We start from the raw sequence: 27,072 nt of genomic DNA, 5'->3' as shown, positions 1-27,072 counted from the left end.
AGAGAAGGGGGTGGGGGGGGGAAGACTGACATCTGTAGCTGGCCAGTGACTGTTATCTTTCCCTGAGTTCCCTTCCAATCACAGCGCTCTGGGGGAGGGATGTAGAAACAACATACTTCACTTCATCCACCTCCAACATACAAAACCTCATGGACTCAATATAGACATTGGATTTATGACACACTACCACCTGCCTGACATGGGATGCCCCAGGTACCTCTCCACTTTTACCTGCTACATCCCCCTCCTTCCCAGCCCGTCTCTCACCCCATGATGCCTCAATTTACATTTTCACTGACTGGCTTTCTTGCCTGCACTGCATGCCAGCCTCTGGTTTCTTTACTATTTCTTCCATCCAGGACCAGCAGAAACATGAACTGCAGGTGCTTCCTCAGCCTGACAAAGGGTTTTTCAACCCAAGAGCCTGCTAAGATATAGCTCTCCAACTCTTCAATTAGTTTAATAAAAGATATCAGATTGACCCGAAGCACCTTGTCTACCTATGTCCTTAGACCAACACGGCTACAACCTACAGCCCTGAAACACACACAACACAAGTTTTGCTACCAGAAACTTGAGGTGCACTTTCCCAGAAACCCCTGTACCTATCTCCTTGAAACTTGGCAGGCCTCATGCCCTCAGAAGGGGCTACCATCTCTGCAGTTTTATCCCACTCTGCCTTAACACTCACACATGACATGAGTTTTGCTTTCAGCAGTTTGAGGTGCAGTTTCCCAGAAACCCCTGCACCTACCTCCTTGAACCTTGGTAGATCTCATGTCCTCAGAAGGGGCTACCATCTCTGCTGTTTTCATCCAAATCCACCAAAAAATGACAAAGTTATAGGTATTTCAGTGATTCTCCATTATAGTCTATGGCCGAATCACCGAATCTCTCCAAATCAGCGTCGAATCTTTCGAAGCCAATTCAGCCGAATTGATTCAGGACAGCGACCCAAATCTCTGAATCGAATCACTGTTCTCCAAATTGGCCAAATCCAAATTGAATTGTATACATCCCTATTTGCACAGGCCTAATAACCACCACCCATCATTACTGGCGATGGCACACCGCATCACTGTAATAATCAGCTTTACGGCAGAGACATTAAATTACCTTTTGTTCCAGTGTTCTTTCCAATGCATCCACTTTCAGCTGTTCTTTGCGGAGACTGGCCTGATATGCTGCTTGTTCTTGCTGAGCCTTGCTCCTGACTTGTGCGATTTCAGCATTGGCTCTACAAAAATATAAATTCCTCTGGTTTATTTTAAAACACGTAAAAGTGAGGATGGAGGCTACCTACAGATCGGATATGACAGATGAGTATGGAAAGAAAGGTTGCTCAGCATGGGTTTGAATGTGCCTATGCAACCTTAACTTGAGAGCTGCTACCCACTAAGAAGGAAAAACCTTTCACTACTCCAACCATCACTTGAACATGGTTGTTACAAATATTTTCATAAACTATGTTACACACCAGCAACTGTGCTAGTACCACAGAACTTGTTGAACATTTCCTAAGCCTTTAACTATGATGACTTCTGGTGTCTGGATTAGACTGACCCTGGGAGAGGAGTTGAGAAATGAACTGAAAAATGTGTTTAATTACAAACACTGGTCAGTGTTGACATTATGGAGATATTAATTACCTGAGGCAATTATTATAAGAGATTTACAGTGGGCTCTAGAAATGCTAACTTGAGCTTCAGAGCCTAGTGAAGAAAATCAGATCTAGTGCCTGGCTTAGTAAGTGAAGCTTATGAAACTAAAAGACTTTCTGCAGCTGCCTTGAAAAGCACATTAATTCAAAAAGTCTCTTGGTATGGTCCATTCCAGAAAGGACCATTTATCAAGCAGTATTCTCACATTCTGTGTGTTCTCTTAGTACAAGTTTGGTGATTAGCATTCAACTGTGGTCATTGGTTTCCTCCTTTCTTCCCCCACAGAAAAAGCCTAGTATCAGGTCATTTATTTAACCTCCCACTCTTCCTCATGACAGATTAGCATGTACTTGATATGATATGATATAATATACCCACCAAAAAGTGCTAAAAATCATAAGATGCTAGCCCTACCTATAGTAAAAAGCACACACACAGCAATTACCTGTCCAGTTTTTCCTCAGCATGGACTTTGAGTGCTTGGTACCTCTGCTCCTCTTTCTTTACTCTTGATAAATACTCCTGCGCACATTTCTTCAACACTTCTTCATTCTTAAATGTGAAGATTAAAGGGTGTCAACAGCAAGTCTGTTGTTTGCGCTGCTCAAATGATTTTAGCTGCTGTAAGAATATTTTAGTGCGCATGCACACACACACACACAATTGTATGAGCCCAAAGCTTACAATACAGCACTTATTATGTTGTATTTGAGTGTGTATCTATATTACAGGAGGGGACTCCACTGTGCTGGCTATATCATGGAGAAAATTAACAAAAAAATAAAATAATGGTCCTTATCCAGAAAAAAACAAAGTCTAAATCCTGGTGAGGCAACCAGCATATAAGTCAGTGGTTGTCAACTGGGGGTACACATACCCCTAGGGGTACTTAAAAGGGTTGCAGGGGGTACACTGGGGGTCGCTGTGGGTTGGGGCGAGCTGTTCAGGACGAGCTGCTCACAGCTCCATCCCACGCCCCACTCCACCCTGCCTCAGCAGTGCCTGCCCCTGCCCCACTACCCGCGAGGCCTCAATCTGCCCCCCTCCCCCTTAAAAACAAGAAAAAAATATAAAGGGGTACATGAACTGAAACTCTGAGACAGAAGGGGAACACTTGTTAAAAAAAAAGGTTGAAAACCCCTGATATAAGCTATTGCTTGGAAAGTGCTAGAGAATTCAAATAATCTTTCACAATATTTTCTGCAACTTCAGCATGGCATATATGCCAGCAAATTTGTTTTCTACAACATTTTGGTACTTCTGAAGCTATTTTCAGATAATCAAGAACAAATGAGTGTGTGAACAAGTACAAACACACTATGTGCACCCTGCGCAATTACAACTGAACCTTGACAAGTGGACTCATGCTTGAAAGCAACAACAGAGTAAAAAATGGAACAACCTTGTTATATGGCTACCCAAGGATTTGTTTTGTTTGTTGTTTTCAGAAAAACAGAGTTTAATATCCTACATTTTTTTACGTTGAAGACACACCCTGACTTACTTTCCGAAATCCTTCCAGAACTTCTTTCATTTTTTCATATCTCCTAAAAAGGTCTGCAAGTGATTTCTCCACAGAGTTCAGGTCTGCCAAAGCTTGTTCCTTCTCCACTATTAGCTGCTGGACAGTATGATGGGAGACAGATTTCTCCCTCTGTTCATCCTCTGTATAAAAAAAAAGCAATTGACAGAAGGGGTTATACGTGTTTTTACAATGCTATGCTGTTTATACAAGTAGCTAAATGGTTCTTTAGACCTAGAAAAGACATGATACAGAGGCATAATCCTATGTTTGATAACATGTGTCTAGTTGTCTTGCCTCTTACTTTCTAACACATGGAAACCAAATTTAAAAACATCTTCATATCGATGATTTATAGCACTCTGAACTCAGTTGTTTATTCTGAAGAAACAGAGGTTGGATTTTTCTCTTTCTTCAAAGAAGAACTAAGTGAAAAGCTACTAGGTATCTGTGCCGCTGATGCCAGCCATTATCATTTGTGATGCTCACCACCTGATTCTGGATAACACTGGTTCATCCAGTGCAAATTGGGGGCCTCATTTAATTCAATCCAAGTATTGCTCATGCAAAATTAGGACCATAGATTGTACAAAGCTGGCTCACAAGTTTCATTGTTGGGCAATATCAGTCAGGAAACTTGGCACCAGATTTAAATTCAGGTGTATTATAAATGTATGAGCAAAGTAAAACTAAACTTTTTGAGCTTCTCATCTCTCAAATTAAAAGAGGAAACCAGGCAAAAGTAGACATGTGTTGGGATTAGTATTCCTATACTCAAGGTGATCACTGGCCAAGACACAAACTGGCATCTCTTTGCAGCTACAGAAAGGAAGTGCTAATATTCTGCTTAATAAAATGCTTTATTTTTCATACCAGTGAAATATGATTCTCATGATCCATGTTTTATAGACCATTTTGAATGAAGTTGAAATGAAAACATAACAGTGAGGTGAGAGAGTTTTATTACATCCATGATGAGGTAAAAGGTTCTCCTGAACAAAGAACAGGCAACATTTTAAAGCCTGAGACTGTCCATTTAGGTCTACTACATTCTATATGGCAGAGGTCAGTTTTCCATCTCAACAGAAGCCTTAGCTTGAAATAAACATTTAAAATTCAGCTCAGCTCAGACATGGAACTTTCTAATATGGCACCGTCAAATATAAAAGATTTGCTTCTTTGGGGTATTCAGAGGTTTGTACTGCCTTTTCTGTTAGCCAACATAGTAGAGTGTCAACTGCATTTCTATGTTGCACCTCAACTTGGATGTACTGAGTAACACGTTGCAAACCCATGGAGGTCAACAGAGTTACCCAGGTATTGCCTGATCTGCAGATACTTTATGAGTAATAATGTATGACATGGAAAGAACCCAGGGTAGATTTAACTTTGCAAATTTAAGTTAATTACAACATTTCTTTATTTGTGAACTGAACACATTTAATAAAGAAAAACTGAGGTGAATGCCATGCCAGTTTTCAGAGTAGAATTTCCTTTTAATAATGTTTTGGAAATCAATATTAGGATGATTCGCTGTGGTCTTTTCAACTGTGATCTCAAAAACATATGCTGTGTACCCACTGTGACTAGTAAATACAGGAGGAGAATGTGCTATCCTTCATTTGTTTTCCTCTCAGAAGACTTCTAAATTCAGTCCCACCACAAGGTTAGTTTTTATGCATCTTGAGGACAACCTGGTTCTCAAAACACATCAAAACGAAGTTGATCTAATAAAAGATATCAGATTCACCCAAAGATCCTTGTCTGCCTATGTCTTTAGACCAACAGAGCTGCAACCTACACCCTTGAGGACAATCTATAATTTAAGGGCTGGATGCACAAGCTCATACTCCCCAAAACGATCCCACTTCATTGTGAGGGTCCATGTGCATGGAACCACATATGATCAGGTGCTAGTGACAGATCAAGGAAATGAAATGTTGCCTCTTTTAAGGCAATTAAACTAAGTCCTGTTGTATTTGAGTGATTTCCTTCTCATCTGTTTCTATGGCAGTCAAACCTGTGAATAATTCACCACAGCCCCTTCAAATCCCTATAGAAAACTCCTTTCCCGTCTCTTCCTTGTTCCCTGGCAGCTTTCTCTCTGTCAGGAAAGGCTCAACCAGCTCCTTCCAATTATAAGTAACATTGTTTCTTCAGGTGACCAGATGGGATTAGAAGAGTGCACATCAGGTGTTCAATTCTTCTGACCAATGTGTTAAATGCTATCCCTGCCAAGTCTTTGACCTGTCATCTGGCCAGAGAGTGAGCTTCAAACCCAACCTTAGTCTCCAAGGAGAAAGGAAATATTTAGGTGAAACAAGGTAAAAGGAATAAAATGAAAGGAATGGAAATCTAGCATGCATAGGAAAAACATACTGTAAAGAGTTATATCTATCGAACTAAAGAACAGCATCACAAGAAATGGCAGACACTTCACTGCCTGGAGCATTTAGATCTAGCCCGAACAAAGAGTGGATGAACACAATGGAAAACCTGCCATCATTGTGAGTGGGACTGGCAGATTTGAGAGATGTATTCTTCAATTTAGCTGCAAAGATATCACTGCTCAACAGAACAATATTGTCAACAAGACTGCCGGTCAAATCCTATTTCAGGAATTAGAAATGCATACATTTTATATAAGCTTACATGATTCTTTAATTGCCTTAATGAAGAGGCTTCTGTCTCTTGAGAACACTTCTCACAATTTAAAAATAATAATTCAAACAAAAGTAAAATTCCTAGATATATTTTTAACGAACAAAGAATTAGAGATATTTGTTCAAGAGTAGCAATAAAAGGATGTTATTCAATAGCTTTTAAACCTGTTTTCAGTATCTGTTAGGAATATTTATATCATTTAATAATGGGGATGCAGCAAATACAAAGTATAAAAGCAACAAAAATGCAAAATGCAGGTGTCAAAGGTGGTGAAAAGCATTACTTACCAGGCTTGCCTGTTTGTTTGTTTGTTTTGCAAGCAAATAGCAAGAAGCAACAAAAATGGAAGCAAAATAGAAAATCAGGGAATTTGTTAGGAAAGCAGAAAAAAAGTAATGCAACAACCTTAAATGCAGAAAGCACACACTTCTTTTGTTTTCATAGTGAGAGTTTAACAATATCCTCAAACTTAGAAATATATGGAGACATTTTTGAAGGAAAAAAATAAAAAAAAGACACTTCAAAATCAATGATAAAAATTAAACACAAAACGGATACATAAAGAAAAAATATGGACAATTATGCCACTTTGGAAAGAGAAAGATGATAGGCAAAATGCATCCCTATGCAAAAGAGAGCATTACGTTTTAGGCCTCATGTTCCTGTTTCAATCCTAAATGGAACTCATTTGGTGCACAGCGGTAAATGCTGACACGAGCCCAGCACAGTGAAAACAACAGCTAGGTGAGCTTTCTCACCTCGTTCTGTTGATGCACCCCATTTTGGAGTTAAACACTCATTCCTACGTGGAAAAATTGTGGAACAGGACTTTCTTTTTTAGGGTAAAACTTGCAATAGAGAGGTGAAAGCAAACACGAAAGGACAGAATGAGAAAGGCAACAAATGAGGACAACAGTCAGAAAGTACTTGAAAAGGCACCAGTTAGCAGCTACTTAGTGACTACTGTTATTCAGATAGCACAGATCTACAGACCTCTACATGGAACTGTGTATGAGTTATGTAAGTAGAACAAAATTTAGCTTTCTAGGTATGGACTATCAGTACTGGACTTGCTCCTGCTCCCATCAAAAGCAATGGCACTCACTGGGTTTTATGTAAATATACATATGCATGACAATCTGGAAAAGCTCTTTGAGGACTTACGGACCTAAATGAATATTACTTTGAAAGGGATTAGTGAAAGAGGGTCAAGACTAACGAAATCCTTTCTAGTACATGGCTTTATAAAGAGCAAAGAATGTAGTCATACATACAACAATTCAAGTATGTATTTTCCTGTTGAAGTACATTATTTTCCTCATTTTATTTTATTAGCAAGGAGCATTGTGTGCAAAAAAATATATATATAATAATTGTTTTTTCATGTATTTGTGCAGAGGGTATAGCCAATCACCTTCTTCTACATGCCACATAATCCTGTTCTCTATTTAGTTACATGAAATCTCTTTTCTCCATAGCAAAATGTGTGGCAACAGAGAGAGCAACCTTCAAATCGGGCTTCTACATTAATGATGAAACCCCGTGTTAAAAACATAATCAGATATCCCGCTGCAGAATTTAATGCCATTCTAGTCAATAACATTTGATGAAAAATAGAAAATTACATTATGTAGAACTCTCTCTAAAACCTGCTATAATTTCTTTTAAAAATATAATTTAAACCGATTCAAGAAGAGTCATTTACTACTGTGAATGCAAAGCATAAGGAACTTCCTTTTTGTTCCGTGATCAGGAATATTAATTATTCTTGATTTGTCTGAAAGGATGTTAAGGAGAACAGCTGCATAACTTGAGAATTTACTCCATAGGGACATTCTTTCACATGATGGCATCAGTTTCAATTCATCCAACGCCTCATCAGATAAAACTGTGATACTGTATATTGCTGAATGGAGATCAGACACCATGATTACGGGGCTTGCAACATCCAGGATATACAATAAGCAGGGGCCAGTTCTGAGAAGCCTTTCAGACAACTTTTTATTGAAGCTATAGTCATTAAATTAGCTTTATAAATTAGTTAATAAATAAATGCATGCCTTCAAACTGAGACTAACAGCATGGTCAGATAACCTGAAATATTGGCTGCAATTTAAAATAAGCCACCTGTACAATAACTCATTTGCTGTTACCTCAAAAGTTCCTTTTCTTTGTATTGCATTACAACAATGTGGCATTGCTACACTGAAACCAAAGGAGAAATAAATAGGTTCCTCAACCAGCAGAAAATAAAAGCATCCTTGGTAGATGAATGACTGAATTTGAAATAACACCAGTTGAAAAAAATAACTTTAGGTGGAGGCTGAAAGCAGGTTCAGTCATTGGGACACAACACAAGAAATGAGTACATGCTCTCTGTCTCTGACTATGCACCACACAACCCCAAGATGCCATTTTGTCTGTGTTACTGAAAACACTGGGGACAGAAAAAGCAAGCTCATTTTTGGCATGTACCAATCCCAGACATGAAACAGAGAAAAGAGACCAGCCAAGTAACATTTGGAGGACTCGAGGCTTGAACCTCCACTGCACTGAACCAGCTTTCTGTGGAGTGGCAGAGACACCCTAGTGTGGATCTAATGTAAAAAACTGGAGCGCTCAGCAGACAGGGTGTTCTGGTCATGCTCTTATGAAGCGTGAATTATAAATGCGACAGAGATCCTGCCAAAGGCAATCAAATGCAATAGGTATCCAAAACCCTCAAATTCCAAGGGGAATAGCAATTAGCGTACTCATATTTGAAACAGTTTAAGGCCTTATTTTGGGGTTGATTTCTGTTCTTCATTTATAATTCAGTTCAGTTAATCTGCAGGGCTGGGAACATTGTTTCTAGGGGTCTCTTGATTTGTATGAAAGCACAGTGGGATCTGACGGATTATTGTGGGAAAAGCAGAATGGCAGAACCTGTCCAAAAAACAGTCAGTCTACTTGTTTTTGCCTTTGGGCAAAAACAAGCATGTTTGCTGCACACACCTACTTATCTGAACATGACTCTAGTCTTATTCAAATCAGGTTCTAAGTCACTAGCCTGTTCTTTCTGCAGCATCTGCCTATAAATCCATGAATCTAGGCAATTCATGCTGGCAGTATCAACACTATAAAATATCACTCTAAGAATATAGATATTCATGTAGAAAAAACTAAAAGTAATCAAAACATTTGTCATCATGCACTTACAATATAGAAATGATGGATGCCAATTTAAACAGAGGGAAACACAATACATTCACACATGTCGTCAATGATCACATACTAACAGATGCAGTGAAAACTTTCCTAATTATAAATTTACGTTAAGACAGATTCACATACACACCAGATACCTTGTATTTTCTATGACCACTCTCTGCTAGAAATGATGCTACATTGTAAAGAACAGTTGCAAACACCCCAAAAACATCGCAATGCGATCATCCTCTCCACTGTCTGATGAAGTCATTCGTTTGAACTGGCCTCCCTTCTGAATCTTGTATTCCAAAAGAAATAGACATAAATTCATCTCCTATCAGCCTTATATATTTTTTAATGTCTTTTTTATGGGCATCTCAGAGCAGCTGGTAGGGAGATAAACACATACAACCATCTTTTTAATAAAATAATTACACCCTGGAAAGTGGTTACCATGACATGCTTGCACTTGGTGCCCAACTTGCCTTGAATTGAATTATGTCCTACACTTCTCATCAGCCCCTGGCTCTAATTAGTTCGTTGCCCTGAATGTCATAATTTAGTTTCTGGTCCCTGAGAGAGAGTCCCAAGTGAATAATGCTAGGGAACATACCACTAGTGTGCTATGATAAGAAAGCAAGAATCCCAAGACAAGGAAGATGATGAGATTCTCCAAAGATGGCTTTTAAAAATAGTAAGCATTTGAAGTTTGACATTTTTCTGTTTCTGCAAAAATTTTGCAAATAATGTTTTATTTTCTAGATGATATGCACACCAAGATATTTTTCTGGTAATTCTAGGGCCAGATCCTGTGATTATCTAAGAACCAAGGAATCCACTGATTTTAATCAGCTATTGAAGGGGGTTGGCTTTTTCCAGTCACTGAATTGGGTTGGAGTTAATCGGAATTCTGTTGGAATAAAAATAATTCAGAAAGAGGGCCTCTGTTTCTGGGAAGAAACATGAGTGGGCAGGGGTGGACCTAGAGCCGGTGAAGTGGCACAGACCCACCCTCCTTCAATTGATACTGCTGCAAAAGTAACAGCTGGAGACTTCTTTTTTTTAAGTCCATAAATCAGGTAAGAATTCCACCCCCCTCCCTCTACTCTGTGCTCAGCAGCCTGAGGGGGAAGGAGGGCTCCAGATGGGCTCTGAGAGAAGCTGGGCTCAGCCAGGACCAGCAGTGGCAGGCAGATTCCTCCTCTCTGTCTGGTCACCCCAGCTGTGTCCTAGCAGCTGGGAGCAGGCTCAGGGGATGAGAATCTGCCTGCTGCTGCCATCACTGTCAATGCCACTGCCACTTCTCTCTCTGGCAAAGCCTGGCTCCATGTGCGGCCCAGGTGGAGCAGCTCTGGAGTCTCCCTCCCCACAGATCATCCAGGGACAGTGGCTGTAGTGAGCAGAGGAAAGTGAGAATGGGAGGGGAGGGGACATGCTGCTGTGCATGAACAGGAAGGGAGGGAAGAGAGTAAGTAGTCTTACCTTATTGAGGGACTTAAAAAAAGACCCCAGCTGCAACTGTCATGGGGCAGTCTGCTGGGGTGGGAGGGCAGGCTGGTAGCAGGGGTGAAGCCACCCCTGCAACTAGTTGCTGTTAGCACACACTCCCCTTTACAAAACCCTGGATCTACCCACGTGTGTGGATACTGGACGTCAGGATGGCAGCTGTGTATGTGAAAATAACTGAAATGACCCAAATTCCTTTCTGCAGAATATATTCATGGATCTCGGCCAACATATTTTTACATCCTAGAGATGTACAAGCAACAGAAGAAAGACGTGCCTCAAGTGCTTCAGAACGGAGGACTTGTTTTTCAGCATAAACTGGCAGCACATAATTCCAACCTCAGATTATGTCCAGTTCTCATGAAATTCAAAAACATTCAACAGATATGCCTAAGGTCAGAATTATGGCCACGGAAATAACCACATTTCTATGCTCTCTTCACAAAATCAGAGCACAGAATAGCATCTTCCAAAGCAGTAACACCTACCTATCATCTGAGCAATCGTCTTCTCATATTCTGAAACTATTTTCCTATAAAAGAAATGAAAAGAAAATCTGTATATACCAATGATGGCAAATCTTACAGTTGCTAATGGCCTACTTGGAAAATAGGCTATTAAATAACTGCACTGTATTATGCAAAATTCAATACAAGTCTATTCCCCACTTTTATACAGTCTGTATAATCTCTTGGTTTTTTTGTTTGACACTACTGCAAAATGGACAATATGAAGAAAAATAAAGCAACCAATTCAGTAAAACTGAAAAAGTCAAGGTGTTTATCTTTCCCTCCCCCTAAATTCCCCATTTGAATGTAATAGGAAGCCAGGACAAATTCACTTTATCAACACCAGCTTTTATTAAAAATTTCCCCCCAAATACTTCAACCATTAATTAGATTCAGGGTCATATATATATTTTAGATCTGAAACCATGAAGAGTTAATTTGCAACATATTTGTTCTCCCCCCCGATCTTCCCTGGCCTGGACCCTTTTTATTTCTTGTGTTTGTTTTAAAATTTGTACTCCAGGAAATTTAGGTTTATTAGGGAAAAATGAGAGGACCTTGGGTGACTGTCATTTGAAAAAATACCTGGCTAATCCTATGCACTTCAAATATGCAGTAAGGATCGATCAGCAATTAAGAGAATGAGATAAAAATAGTTAATTATACAACACAGAATCCACTCATTCCCTATTTTAGTGAAACTGCTATGGAACTAAGGCAGCTAAATGATAATTTTATTAAAATGCCCCTATTTTATTTCATATATTTACATCATGCTTTATATTTTCCTCCTGGAAAGAGGTTAGCTAAAATAAGCAGATTAAGAGTGATTTAGGAAGCTGAGCTGCTCCTCTGCAGAGCCAAATCAAGCTAATGAAATGAGACTAGCTTTATCTGTGCTTTTAACGAGCCACACATGACTTGTCTACAAAAATAAAATCACCACAACCTTTGTTTCCTTTTGGTCCACATTCAAAATATTCCTTCGACATTTTTTTACTTATATTCTTTAGTCTTTGTTTAATGTGATTGCTACATTTATGCTGCAAATGGGTTAGGTGACTAGCAGAAAGAGAGATCCAGTGTCAAAACCTGATAGTAAATGAAACCTAAATTAAAGCTGACTCCAGAAATGCATTAGAAGTCCAGCCTTCAGAAAGAAAAAGTCTTTCCTGCCCATTGCTGAATGCATTTGTCCTAGTCCTGCAAGGGCCAAGCTCTGAGAAGCACAAATCTTATATGCACGTGTAATCCTGCTGACCTCAGGGAGACTCCTGGGAGAAGCAACAATCTGCGCTTTTGTGGAGGTCTTTGTAGCACTGGACCACAGAATGCAAGGTCACATGCTGTGCTATTTGTCAAAAAGTAGGGCAGAGCTGCAGCAGGACGAACAGGACTTAGCAGCGTCTAGAAGCACTTTGGAGACTTGCTCAGAGTTCCTGAGACTTCTCTTGACACTTTCAGTACTTGAGTTTCAGTTTTAAAAAAGCAATTTAAATTCAAACCCAAAAGTAGCTGTAAGGATTTTCCCTTGAAAGGAAGAACTCAATGGATATTCAAAGAGCCCCATGATTTCTACAATAGGAAAATTAAAAAAAAAAATGTAGGCCTTGTCTCCACAGGCAAGCTACAATATGTTAGACAGGAATCTGAGGACATTAAACTTAATGTTAAACTCTGTATTGTAACAGTGTAAATTCTCAGTCCGCATTAGCCCATAGAAGTTTAATGTGGAAAGACATACCACCACCCAGTTCACTTTCTTGCCAATGGAGAAGTGCTTACTACAAAAAAAAAATGTTCTACTATTTCGCTCAGTCATAAAGTGGTTGGCTCAGTTTAGATTAAAAAGTTCAGGTGAACTTTGAGAGTGACACTCAGGTTTCACTGTCAAAAAGATTTCCTTTACATTCAGCCTAATTTTTTTCCCTTCCATTTGTCCTTTACACTTATAATAATACCTGCATGTAAGCATACTCAGGCATTTCCCTTCCTTCTTGGTGTGTACACCCTTCAAAACATCATCAAAAACTCTTTTTATTAAATCAGACTTAGCCAAACTTTGTTGGCCTTTATATTTTTTCTTAACAGGCCAGTTTCTCCATTCTCTGCTCATTTTGCATCGCTCGCTTCTGAATTCCTCCCATCCCGCTCTGCATGTGAGTGAATGCTGTAGTCGATGTGTAGTTGCCAAGGTCCATAGAACAGACTATAGCAAGGCCTGACAACATTTTTGAGCAGAGCACCAAAAATACCCACAACCTCAACTTGGAAGATGTTGGCATGCCAGGGGTGAACAGCAGGGGAGCCTCAACGGGCTTGATCCTTTCTATGGCAGTGCAGCCCCACCCCGATGTGTGCATGCCAAACAAAATGCCTTTGCTTGCCATGCTCTGGCACCCATGTACTACACCTGTGTACCCTACCCCTGTACCACAGTTTCCCTCTGGTGACAATTCATCTTTATGTACACAGCCTAAAGTTACGTTGCTTTTTTGTGTACTACAAAGTAATGTTTGCTTGCTGCAATTCTCATTTACTGTCCCAAGGCTGTTCCAGCATTTAATGTCACAAGAGTGTATTTCTCCCACTGAATAGATGCCTTTTGGACAATTTATTTCAAGATTTATTTGCTAAGACTTTTCAAACTAACAACTGGGATATATTCTATTCAGTTTTCTAATGTTTCCCTGTTCCTTAGCTTATTTTTGTCCTGTCTAAGGCAGTTCCCCCCAATTTTGTGTCATTCTTCTTTTCCCCACATTAAAAATTACTCTCAAAACTTAATTAATGCAAAACTCCCTTAGACATCCCTATCTGAACTCTCTCTCATCACTCTCAATTGAGGGCCATAATTCTCCTTCATATCAACAAGAGTTACACATATAGATCAACATTTGATAGAACCCTAGATTTGGCTTTACCGTGTGTGGTTAAACAATGCATTTGCAAGAAAAGATATTGAAAAACGTAGCCAAAGCTTTAAAATCTCAGAACTGATGCTAAGAATTTGCTCCTTAGGGAAGCAATGGATTAACAATGGCCCAAAATACTTTTCTTTCATTTACCAGATAAAAATTAAAATATACTGGGAAAAAAGTAAAACCTTGAAGCCCTTACAGAAAGTCTGCTACTGGTCTCTTTTCTGGGTAGTCTTGTTCTCAAATTTAGTTTGGTGCAGAGACCATCTTATGCAGTGATACCAATAATGGGAAAAACAAAGTCATTATTTATACAGAATAGCATAAAGATAAAAATTTCAGTAAACTACCAAGGAAATCTTTTGACTAGTGCATCTAATGTAACAGCATGGTGAAGCTACAGTTTACTATTACCCTTTGAAATTATAGCAATAATCCTAGAAAATAACATCAAGGCAGAATTTGGCCTCTTACACAGCTATTTCAAATCATTTCATCTTTAACAACCTGTTTTGGGTGAATATTACCAACAACTTTGCTACTAAGACACCTGAATACTTAAAATGAATCTCTTTTGCCAGTACTACTCATGCTCTCTCTTTGAATATTCACGTGACTGAGGTTTACCAGCCCAAATACATAGGAAAACTGAATTTTAAATTGACACATGTGATTTACCTAGTTAACAACAGGTAACCAGCACAGTTTGTTGGGAAACTTGTCACCCATAGAGGGTCTACACGAAATACTGTATTATTAAGCCCCACTATTCTGCCTACTTAAAGGACTTAACTCAGGGGTGGGCAATTATTTCGGCTGAAGGGCTGCTTAATCAGTTCTGGTGAGGCATCGAGGCCCACAAGGGTAGCCACATCCATTAACAGGTGTCCCGCCCCTTGGTCACCTCTTGTGACCAGAAGCCCTACCCCCTAACCCCTGACCTTTGCCACTGGAAGTCTCTCCCCTGGCCCAGGAAGCACTCCTTTTGGGGGGTTGCTTGTATATTGTGTGGGGTAGGGGGTGTGGGTATGCTGCGGGTGTATGCGGGTGTGGTTGAGGCCTGGGGTGTGTGGGACTGCTGGGTGTATGTGTGGGTATGCTGGGGGTGGGGTGTGTGTGGGGTGTGGGTACAGTGCAGGTGGGGTGTGTCAGTGTGTGTGTGGAGGGGTGTATGCGTGGAATGTATGTGTGGATATGTGTGGTGGGGGTGTGGGGTGTATGGGACTGTTGGATGTGTGTGTACATATGGTTGGGGGTGGGGCATGTGCGGGGTGTATGGGGGGAGTGTGGGGGTGTGGATATGGTGGGAGGGTGGAGTGTGTGAGGGGGTGTGGGTGCGTGTGTGGGGAGGTGTGTGTGGGACATGGGTATGTGTGTCAGTATGAGATGTGTGTGGGGAGTGTGGCTATGGTTGAGGTGTGAGGTGTGTGGCTATGGTGGGGGATGGTGTGCATGTGTGTGGAGTGCGGGTGGGTTGGGTGTGCGCATGGGGGGCTTCCCAGCTGCCTGCTCTTTGCAATGTGGCTCAGCCTAGCCAAGCCCCTCTGCAGGTGGGCTGAGGGAAAGGGGGATCAGCTGGCTTGCAGCACACTGCAAGGCAGGGAAAGCAGCTGCTGCTGGCGGGCAGCAAGAGAAGCCACTAGGAGAGAGAAGTGGGGGACAGGGTGCCGAGCCTGGCATCGCTGGCTCTCTTGGTCTCTGTCCCATACCTGCCTGGTGGGACTGCAACGGCGCCTGCGCTGGCTCCTGCTGCTTCCACCCCACATGCCTGCCCCAAGCTCACACTGGCTCCTGCTGCTGCTCCCACCCTACCTGCCTGATGGGGCTGAACCAAGCCTATGCTCGCTCCTGCTGCTGCTGCTCCCACCTCACCTGCCTGCCCCATGCCTGCCCAGCAGGGCTTTGTAAGCAGCCAAGCTCCTTCATCCCCTCCATCCACATGCTTCCCTGCCCAGCCATGCAAGCTGCAGGCAGAGCTCACCCCGCTCCCCTCAATGCTGTAACTTCCCCTCCTTACCTGCTGCCCAGAGCACTGCAGCAGGGACAGAAGGAGAAGTTGCTGGAGGCTGGGGAGCTCAGCAGTTCCCTGGCCAGCAGCAGCAGCAGTCCTACCTAGAAGCTGTACCTGCTGGCCAGGGCTGGTGCCCTCCAGCAGGGGGAGGCTGGGAGCGCAGCGCGTACTGCCCCAAGCAGGAGCAGGCAGGACTTGGCCCCATGCAGAGTGCAGGAGGGGCAGTCACTGGCTGGGCATAATACAATTAATTGGTGGGTGCCTGCCTGCAGGCCAGATTCAATCAGATGATGGGCTGCATCTGGCCCATGGGCTATATTTTGCCCACCCTTGACCAAACTGGTGAAGGTGTCTCCTCAGGACTACCTCAAGAGAGATAAATTGCCAATTGTGTATGAAAAAGAGAAAGTGAAAATGGGATAGGAGCAATCTAAAGAGTAGTTACAAAAAGTACTAAAATAATAAGTATGGGCAAATTTATCTCAATATGCTTGTGCGAAAAGAGATCTGATTAATTTAATCAGTGACTCAGCTGTGTTAGCAACTCACCTCATTTCCATCACTTCCCTTCTGCTTTCTTCATATTTCTCTTTCCACTCAGACACTTCTCTTTCTTTGGCCACAATCTGATACAAAGGAGGAAACAACTGATAAGGGAAGTTATTTATTAAAACAGATACTTGGCTTGACAGATTAACTGAATTCTGCTTTTTAATGAACATACAGAGCAGAGCCTAGAGAAAGGCCTGGGCTTCTGATTTCAGATCTAGATCTGGATACAGTGTGAACATCCCCAGAAAACTTCTGTTTCAGCCAACTATAAGGCCTCAGTTAGGAAGTTGAAGCAAGGAACCAGATCAAGCTTCCCCAATCTCTTTTGAGGGCACTAGGGTTATGTTCAACTGATTACAGATAATCTAGTCCATGATAAATGCAGTACTACTGTTCTTGATTCAACTAGACGTCAAATCATGAAACCTGAGGAAGGCTTTCAGGATTTCTCCTCTAAGAGGCCCTGTCATGCTTTACAAACCTGTCAAACCCAAGTGATCAAAGAATAGGATAAACCTTAACTTGTGTTCCTCCTTCCCCATGCATTTCATGATATATAGGATGCCCAGGCAGTTTCTAAATGACTAACGTTAGATTGTACAAACTCTTTAGGAAGGGATGTGTTTTTCAAGTACTCGGGAAAGCAACTTATAGACACCATAAATTAAATAAAAACAGACTCCTTATGTAAAATGATAAACTAGAATTCCATAGCTTAAGATACATAAACTGCTGATACATAACCTATACTCCATACAAAGAATTAATATTATTAGTGATGCTATTGCCTGCTTGGCAGTAGCATCACTAATCATCACTGCACGTGGCTAACATAAAAAATAAAAATTTCCACATATGGGGATTGGCTCTCATTTCCATTAAGTAAGATTGGCTCTCATTTCTGTTAAGTAAACAGAAACTATTCCCTCTTTTTATCCTTTTCATACTGCCAAAGCCCTGAATGGTATGGCCATAGCGTAAAGGATATTTAGACCCACAAAGTACAACTCTATCAGGGAAATGCCTTTTGAGAAAACAAGAAAGAAGCAAACCAACAAAAGACATGTTTCTTCTTCCTACACCCCATAAGGAAGTTACCTCCTCTCTGGCAAGTCGTAGTGAAGAATCTACATCTTGTTGTGGGTAGTGCAGATTTGTGGTGTTTTCTGCGTCTGAGGTGCTAATCCGGGAGTACAATGCACTTTTAGAGATGGGAATGTCTGCTGGGATACCAGGCTCTCTCTGTTTGGTTTATAAATACACAGAAATTAACCATTAAATTTGCGCTTTGCTAATAGGTCAAGTGAACTTAAAACTTAGGAAGGTGAGGGGGGCAGTGGGTCCTGATTCATCGCTAGGGTTCCTTAGCACTATGTTAATACAAATAATAATTATTTTAAAGGAGAAAAGGAGTAATGAGAAAATGTGAACTTAGAGTAAATGGAATATATCAGTGTCAATCTACAGGGAGCAGTAAAGATAATGCAATGAAACCTAAAATATTTAGACTAAGTGTGAGAGTTGTTTTGAGAACGGTTAATGCCAGAAAAGGTAAAATAACTAGGACAAGAACCCTTGTGCAGAGAACACAAGAACAAAATGGATGTGGGGAACCATTACGTGAGAAAATAATTCTTTTCTCATGTATTCTATGACTGTCATAGCAATGTAATGTTGGTGTTAAAGGATTGCAGATTAAAAGCAATCTGGTAGAACCCACTAAGGCACAGATGGGTCCTGAAGAGGGAGACCAAGCGACTCATTCAAGATAATACAGACTGTCAGTAGCAGAGCTGGGAACTGAAATTGTATCTCCCCAGTTCCTGCTTAGTATCTTTCCCCCTGAGCCATCCAACCTCCCTAAAGGATCCTGTTTCATTAAAAAAAATAAGAAATATGATATGACACTGCAGCTGCCTTAGCTTGGCTGGTCAGTGTCCTGTCTCCAGCATAAATTATATTCCACAGAAAGAGTAAAGAAGTCATATTGTTAGTGATACTACTGCCTGCTTGTATACAAATTGTGATTAGAAGCTAAGTGCAATTTATGTGTAAAAGTCCAATTTTAATCATGTTTCTCGTATAAATAGTCTAGATCAAATGAATGGCCCAAAAGCACAGATGAAACAAGAAATGAGGAAAATGGAAATACATTCAAGAACAAACTGTGAAAATCATTTTTTATGTTGTAAATAATATGTAATAGGCATAAGCAATTCAAGTTCAATGTCTGACATGTAGAAGGAGTACAGGAGGATGCTAAATAATGAATGACCTTTTAAAAGAAAAATAGGTGAGGACTGAAAATTGTACAAGAGACAAATAACAGCAATTCTTTCATTGGAGGTAAGAAGAAGACTGGGAAACGGACAGTATGATGCGTCTTAAATAGCTCTGTTGTACTTTCAGGTCTTTTATGGAGCCGGGGGAGAAAAGGGAAATTGGGTTCAATTGGCCTGGGGACCCATCCCTCTAGCATCTGAGCACCATGCAGACATTGATGGTTTTATCCTTACAACAGCTCAGTGAGGTAGGCAAGTAGTATCCTTCAATTTATGGATAGGAAACTGAGGAACTTGGATGTTAAGGGCTTGGTCATTCACTGCCTTGTATTTGTGCAATTATTTACAGCAGTACAAAACAAGTGCAAAAGTAGTATAAACTACCATTTTTATCCGGTAGCATTTCATGCAGTTGATGTTAGTGTAAATGACTGTGGAAGGTGTAGAGCAACAAAGAACAAGACCCTACATGACTTGCCTAATGTAATATAGGCAGTCTCTGAATATATGGGGGGGCTGAACCCAGGTCTTCTGAATCCTAGTTCAGAGCTTTAACCAAAACGTCAAACGCACGTTGATGAGAGGCTTCTAGAAGGTCCAGAAAACTAAAAATCTGCAAGTTCCAACAAATCTCCAATACAGAGTTGAAAATGATTTCATTTTGTTCAGCTCTAGTCCAGTGACTAGATGGATTTAAATGCCATTTAGGCACTATTAAAAATAATCTTTATTGGAATGGATGGGATCTGGAGTGAAGGAGATGTCAGCGAAATATACATAATTCTCAAGAAAAAATGACTGATATTAGTAAGGGTTCCTGTCCGCTGTTGTATACAATACCGGGGAATGTAAGCTGTTAAAAAAGGTCTCAAGTATCAAGGGACTTCAGGAAAATATTTTACTCATGGAACAACTTACATGGTAAATAAAGGACAAATCGTGACAATAGAAGCCGTGTATTTTACGAGTATGCAGCCAAACAGATCAGAAAGATTTCCTTGGACAGGACTTAGAATGATTGTGATGTAATTTGTGATTGCCAATTAGTAGTACATATAGGAGTGCCTAACCAGCCTTTGGATTTTTTTACTTGAATTTATCTGCTTTCTGTGTCATCAGTCCATATTCAGAAGTGAGTGTCTTGTTAATTCACTCCAAAAAAGCAGCATTCCTCATGCTCTTTGGTTTACTAGCATCACTTTTACATCAAGAATGAGTTTAGTTTGCTGTGTTCAAAGCAATTTACAAATAAATGGTCATTCTACTGAGGTGAGTTGTCCCAATTAAATGGCTTACTGAAATAAAATAAGTAGGCGTTGGCCTATTAACTAATCCCTCAAAAACAGCTATTTGAGGTACCTAAGTGTTATCCTCATTTTAACCAACAGGGAATTAGAGTGGTGAAATGACTTGCCCAAAAATGAAATACAGTGATTCCATAGCAAAGATAAAGGTAGAAATCATGACCTTCTGACTCACTGCCCTATTCTCATGCCCTCTAATTTGCTGACCTGGCAGTGCACCTTAATTAGCTTAGAAATGTATAGAACTATCTCCATATATATTTATATTGAAAAAAACAAAAGCAAAATTTGTTCCTAAATATACTCAAAACTTTTAAACATTTTTCATGTATTTTAATATCATGACATGCTGCTTATTTTCCTTTATTTATATAAATTTAGGCACATCTGTGGCATTTATTGGTTGTTTTCTGTTTAGTACACCCAAGAGAATAGTTCATAGCTAACAATGAGCTCCATTTTTCCCTACCTTTTTGTTCACAAATTATTCTGAAGCAGAACGCAATTTTCTTGTAGTCATTATTCTAAATGTTTACTGTGCCAACCAGCAGTTCTTGTGTGGTACCTCATCGGATGCCAGGAGTTGAAATTTAAACTGTGAAGCAAGGCTTGTTTGCATACAAGTCACACATTTCTCTTTCTTGTTCTGGCTGGATGAATGTAACTCCTTAGTTTCACATTTTTGCTGGGTGTGTGAAACAGGCTGTATTCAATTTGGATTCAGCCCAAATCGGGGACAGTGATTTGATTTGTTGATTCGGATCACTGCCCATGATTTGATTTGGCCTAATCCAAATCTGAAGATTCGATGCTGATTTGGAGAATCAACGATTCGGACACAGACACAGCTTTAAATGTTTTTTCTACATACCTCAAGGTACCAGGCCTGTCTTGTGAATGGTGCATTGCTGGGGCGGGTAGAGCATCCTGCAGGAGCATGGGGGGAGCCCTCTGCATGCTCAGCAGCGAACCTGGAAGTGGACCAGAAGTACTTCTGCTTCACTTCTGGGTCCTCTGCTGAGCGCACTGGGGACCCCTCCCCCCGAACGCTCCTGTGGGACGCTCCATTCGCCCCAGCATCTCAGCATTTATGAGCCGCGTGGTACCTTGAGGTATGTAGAAAAAACATTTAAAGCTGTGTCTATGGCCGAATTGTTGAATCGATTCAGAGGGTTCCGATTCAATTCAGAGAGATTGGAGGGGCTCCAGATTTGATTCAGATTTGGAGATTCGCCCACTGAATCGGGCTGAATCTCCGGTGACTTGAATCAGCGACCAAAGCTTCGCACAGCCCTAGTGCAAACCCCTACCAATGAATTTCAAGTATTCACTCTCCCAGCAAACATTCCTACCAGTTGTTTGCTAGAACATTTATTGAAAGCAAAAGCAAAAATGGATACAAACAGAAACAAAGATTTTAATTATCTGAGCAAGCATCTGAATAATTTTCTGTACAGCTCTTCTGAGCACAGTGTATTCAGGTATTTCAGACATACACCAACACTAACCAATTGCACAGGAAAGCTAGTGGATGCACTTTAAGGTAGAGAGAGCATACAGCAAACTGGTTAGCTAAGTGATCATGGCAGGCATAGGGATGCCTTGGAAAGGGAAAAAAAATCACTAAAACTAAAAACTACGATAGGAAAAGAATGAGAAACTACAGCACCAACAATTCCAGCAACTGAACACTGTTTTTCTTTGCTGAAAAGCAGTATTTCATATGGTTATGTCCACCTTGGTATTTTAAGCTCTTGATGCACTTGATGGCTATGTCAAAAAGAGAAAACAACATCAAATTACTCAGACTTCTGATGATCATTTCCTGCTACAGTCTCGGCCATCTAACATGTCATTGCCTTGTGTGAAGGGATTATCATTTCTTTTTCTCTCCCCATGGCCACTCAGTATTAGTCAAAAGAAATCAACCTGGAAGGCAGGAAGTTTCCTGAAGAGTAGGTAGAAAGTTAAGGACTTGGGCTATACCTGAACTGCAGCAAAGCAATGCATCTCAAACCACCACAGTAACATCACAATTAAAGGACAGCAATGATGAGGAATACAAGATATTTTACAAATAGCTCACTTGTGCTTCAAAACAAGCATGCTGGAAGAAATATAGAATATTTTTCAAGGTTTTCTGATACTAAAGCAGTTCAGATCAAGCAGAATGCTGGCCCTAAGCTGTGTTTGTTCCAACTACCATAATTATTAAGTTATTCATGCAACAGAATATACTTACAGAGCATTTCTTTTAGGCCAAGAAATTCCCTGTCAGCCTCATCTGTTGTATGCAGCATTTCAAATTATGATTAATTTTCACGTGTCACTATTTAATCCCTATTGATAAACCACTTAAAATCAGCCTCTCTATATAAATAAAAACAGCCTCTCTATATAAATAGGGTAATGAGATACCGGTATATATCCATTAATGGCTGCTCTATATGACAAATCATAGAAATTCTGTCCTCAGATCCCTATTGCATACCTGTTTGCTATCCTTCCATGCAAAGCTCTCATCAAAACACATTTCAGATGTTAAAACATTTTCTGATACACACTTGAACTCTGTCTCACCCCACATATGTCACTGCCTGGTGCAATTCATAATCCCCAAACTGCATTCTGGAATAGAAATTTTAATCTATGCTCTGTGCTGCATTTTTATCCATATTGGACTATACAGTGAAATAGTCTATGAGGCAACCAGCAGAAAATTCAAATACCTTCTTTATGTTCAATAATTTAGTCTCTCTGACTCTCATTTTGATGTGTAATGATTAGAATAAAGCTAGCAGCAGCAGCAGAGGGCTTTGTAACTATAAAGCACAGCATTACATCACTTACAACTGCAAAGTGCAGCTGAGTATGTAATGTTCACATTCAAGGACCTGCTCTTTTCTTCATCATGCATACACATGCAGATTTCACTAGCATCAACAGCACACACCAAAGGAAGAACATCTTTGCAAGCACTGATGGTAGGGGTGAGATCCTCACCTGCTCTTGTATGAGCATCATGATCTTCCTCTAAGATGATTATTAACAAAGTGGAATCTTTTCATCCATTGTTCTCAATCAGTATTTCATGGGAATAAAGTGGTGGAGGAAGGCATTTATCATTCTTACTCTGTCCTAGTGTCAGATTTTGTGCTGAAGAAGCTATCACAACACACTAAGTATGGCAGTATGTGTAGTGTCACTTAGGACCAAATATTTTGTATTCAGTGTTTATCTGTATACTTCTTAACAACAACGGTGTGTGAACCCAGCCGTATGAGAACGTCACTGAGCAATATGACTTGCCCACCTGCACCCACCTCATATATGAACAGGTTTGGAAGTCTGCTGAGTAAACAGGTCAGTGTTGCTTAGGCACAGTGTTGCATAGACACTGACTTCGGTTTTTGCCAGTGGGCACTTGCAGATGTAAAAAAATAAAATAAATTAATGCCTCCTCCACGGCCCATGGCAATTTAAACTCGGCGCATTCCTGGGCTGAGCCCAGGAATCAGCTTGAGCTAAAAGCTCCAAAAAGCCCTGCTAAAGCTCCTCTTCTTTACAGACACTGCAGAGCCAGGTTAAAATAACGTGTTGCTGCTTCCAGTAAAGTGCAGCGGGTTTTTTTGTTTTGTTTTGTTTTTAAAATCTGCGAGCAGCCTGTGGCCATGGCTGCGGGTACTGAGCACCTGCTAATTTGTTTTGGTGGGTGCTAGAGCCCCAGAGCACCCATGGAGTCAGCACCTATGGCATATGCCGTGGTCCTGTGCTTGTGGTCTCTGCTTGGGAGAGCCTGAGACAGGTCTCAGGGCACGCAGTCTTTGTGTAGCCACACTGACCTGGCTACTCAGCAAATATGCAAACCTGGGCCACTACAGAGTAGGCATGTGTGGACAGAGCTTTTGTCTCAGTGGTGTGCCCAATCTCACTCAGAAGATCATATAGATACATCCTAAAAGATCAGGTAAGGAGAATTTAATAGCCCAACAATTAAGGGATTTGCAAAGTATCACACTTCATGCATTAAGTCTCTCCAGTAAAAGCTTATTGATTTGTTTAGGTAAATTTTTAACTTCAATAGTTGGGAACCAAACAAAATCGTTCAAAGCACCTTTTCTGCAATGGGATTTTGAGCACACAAAACAATGGAAAATGAGATGACATGTAATCAATTCCAATTTAATAATCAAGTGTTACATCAAATCCACTGGATTTAACAATGATAACACCAGTGGATCCCTGCACTATCTTTTTGTACATATTTGAAAGTATATGATGTGCTTCAGTACACAATGTGTGATCAAGTAAAATACATTTCGGACACAAGTCCAGCTCACCTATTCATAGTATATTAATTTATTTCACATGGTCCAAAACTTTATAAACGTAAGGGTGAAGAGAGACAATAAAACAAAACAAAAATTCCTACTGTTTCTAGTTCAGTTCAGTATTATCGGAGAGGGAAAAATCATTTTATTTCTTCATCCAATACAAAGACAAAAGAGAAATTAAGAGAGAGAAAAAAGCAGTCATCAAAGCTGCCATCTCTTCTCCAGGCAGAAAGCATACTGGATACCAAACTCTATGCATCCTATTTCAAAAGCCCTCTGCAACTTAGATGTGCTGTGTCTCCCCAGAGCAACAGCTGGAAAACCCTCACTGTGGAAAAAACTCTTACGCTCAGAGTAACAGAGAAATCAAAGCAACTGCCCAGATAATGAAAAATATCTGAGAAAGGAGGAGGGGGAGGAAGGGGAGTAGGAACTTCTAAAGTGCTTTATGTTACATGGTATTGTTGTTTTTTTTACCTGCTGTCTTATTTCTCATGGTCTTTTTATATAATTGTGCTTTGTCAGTATTTGCCTTGGAATTTGAATAATTCTGTAAACAGAGAAACACTCACAAATATAAAACCTACTATGTTCAGAAATCTGTACCACAAACGTTCTTGGGAGTCAGCCACTTAGGTGAGAGCTTTTCAAAAACAGTCTGATACACTCAATTAGTCAGGGTCCAATCCTGTGAACTATGACATCTATTCACAGTCCAGCAAGGCCCTTATGCTGCCTGCCTACCAGAAATATCATACTACATCTGTTCTGGAATGATTGTTTCCAATCCTCTGGGACCTTATCTTGTAAGCCACTTTCATATAGTGTCTAAAAGGATGCAAAACACAGTAAGTGGTAGGGCTGTGCAAAGCTTTGTTAGTCAATTCGATTCGGAGGAGATTGGGCCCGATTTGGCAGCTGAATCTTCAAAATCGAATCAAATCAGGAGACCCATTAGAAGTTCTGAATCAAATCGACTTGGAGAGATTCGGCGCAGATTTCGAGATTCAGCCATAGACTAAACAGGCAGCAGTCCTCGAGGATGCTGGACACAGCTGCCTCCAGCTGGTAAGTCTGTTGTGGTGGACAGTGGGGGAAGGCAGATCAACGCCCCCACAGCGAGGGAGGGATTGGGGCTGGGACTGGGACAAGCTGCCCAACTGGGGCAGGGAGGCATAGGACTTGGGGAGAAGGGCTCTCGCCACTGCATGCTGCCAGTCTGGGAGGGTATGGGTGTGGGTGCGTGCCCCCGGAAGTGTGCAGGGCAGGCTGGGCCGGGCTGCACTCCCGATGGGCAGCAGAAGGTGCTGGGAGCAGGGGCTCTGCCCTGCCATCACTGCTTTTCTAGCTGGGGCAGGGGGGCAGGGTGGGGTGTGCAATGCAAGTGCAGCTCGCTCCAGGCAGAAGGTGCTGGGAGCAGGGACTATGCCGTGGTCCTGTGCTGGGCAAGCAGCAGCAGGGCATGGCAGTGGGTGTGTGCACCCAAATTGGGGAGAGGCCGGTGGCAGGGGCTATGGGGAGTTTTAGGGTGGCTGCAGCCCCCCCCATAGCCCCCGCTCCACTGTGCTCTGCTCCAGGCTGTGGCTGGGGCTAGCCTCCCAGAGTGCAGCCCTGGCTCCACCCACCCTGAAAGATCCGGGGGCACATGCCCACTCCCATGGCCCCCCAAGACTGGCAGCACGCAGTGGTGGGAGCCCACCTCCCCAAGTCCAGTCCCCTTTTCTCCCCCAGCTTGGCAGCTTGTCCCAGCCCCAGCCCCAATCCCTCCCTCGCTGTGGGGGCATTGATCTGCCCCCCCCCGCCCCTTCCCTCTCCCCTCCACCCACAACAGACTTACCAGCTGGAGGCAGCTGTGTCCAGAGTCCTTGAGGACTGCTGCCTGTATAGTCTATGGCCGTATCTCCAAATCGGCGCTGAATCGGCCAAATCAAATTGGGACAGTGAGTCAAATCCCCAAATCGAATTACTGCTCCTCTGAGTCAGCCGGAGTCGAATCCAAATTGAATACTTGCCACTTCACACAGACCTAGTAAGTGGCACTTTTCCAGTTTTAAATTTTCCTGTTTTTAATGCCTTAGAAAATAAATAAAACAATCTGACCAGTAAAACTATGGTATTCACTCAAAATGATTCTGTCCATGCTATGAATTCAGTATAAGACCTCAGCAAGGTAAAAAGTTAATTAGGGCAATAACAAGCCTGTGGATTTATAAATCACTGAACCTCACAGAAAGATTAGCTCGTGCAGGGATTATTCTTAAATGTGGGTCACCACAACCTTATTGTAAGTATCTGCAAGTTATACACTTCCTTCTCTCTGTCTAGCCTCCCTTAGAGAAATCAGCTATTTGATTAGATTGTGGCCTGATGCATCTGATTTGCCAAGTGCAATATTTTTACTGCTCAAACTAGAAGCCAAAGTGAATAAAGATAGGCGTGGACGTTACAATGGGATCAGAAAAGTTATTATTGCTACCATACTCACAGGAACATGTGCTCTACTTATCTCAGGTCTGGCTTTCCCTCACCAGCAACATTTTTGCCCTCAGAAGTGCACCTTGGGCACAAACTCACAGGAAGAGTCATACCTTTTAACTACTTGATTTGTACTTGCACG

General features: G+C 41.3%; 1 protein-coding gene across 28 annotated transcripts in view; it reads right to left on the bottom strand.

Moving 5' to 3' along the window:
- Positions 1-27,072, bottom strand: part of TACC2 (transforming acidic coiled-coil containing protein 2) — a 231,758-nt gene that overhangs the window by 2,010 nt on the left and 202,676 nt on the right. For 19 of the 28 annotated variants that reach the window (XM_025205913.1, XM_025205901.1, XM_025205908.1 and 16 more), the window contains 6 exons: positions 17,634-17,777; positions 16,533-16,609; positions 11,031-11,074; positions 3,166-3,326; positions 2,107-2,213; positions 1,117-1,237 (listed from right to left, as the gene is read on the bottom strand). In XM_025205913.1, coding sequence (XP_025061698.1) covers positions 1,117-1,237; positions 2,107-2,213; positions 3,166-3,326; positions 11,031-11,074; positions 16,533-16,609; positions 17,634-17,777 — 654 coding nt within the window. The other 9 variants (XR_003094403.1, XR_003094406.1, XR_003094404.1 and 6 more) reach the window with 9 other exon arrangements.

Source organism: Alligator sinensis, unplaced genomic scaffold (genome assembly GCF_000455745.1).
Source record: "Alligator sinensis unplaced genomic scaffold, ASM45574v1 scaffold28_1, whole genome shotgun sequence".
NCBI lineage: Eukaryota > Metazoa > Chordata > Crocodylia > Alligatoridae > Alligator > Alligator sinensis.
Note: the sequence above shows the minus strand (reverse complement) of the source record. Positions and strands in the feature narration are given on the sequence as shown.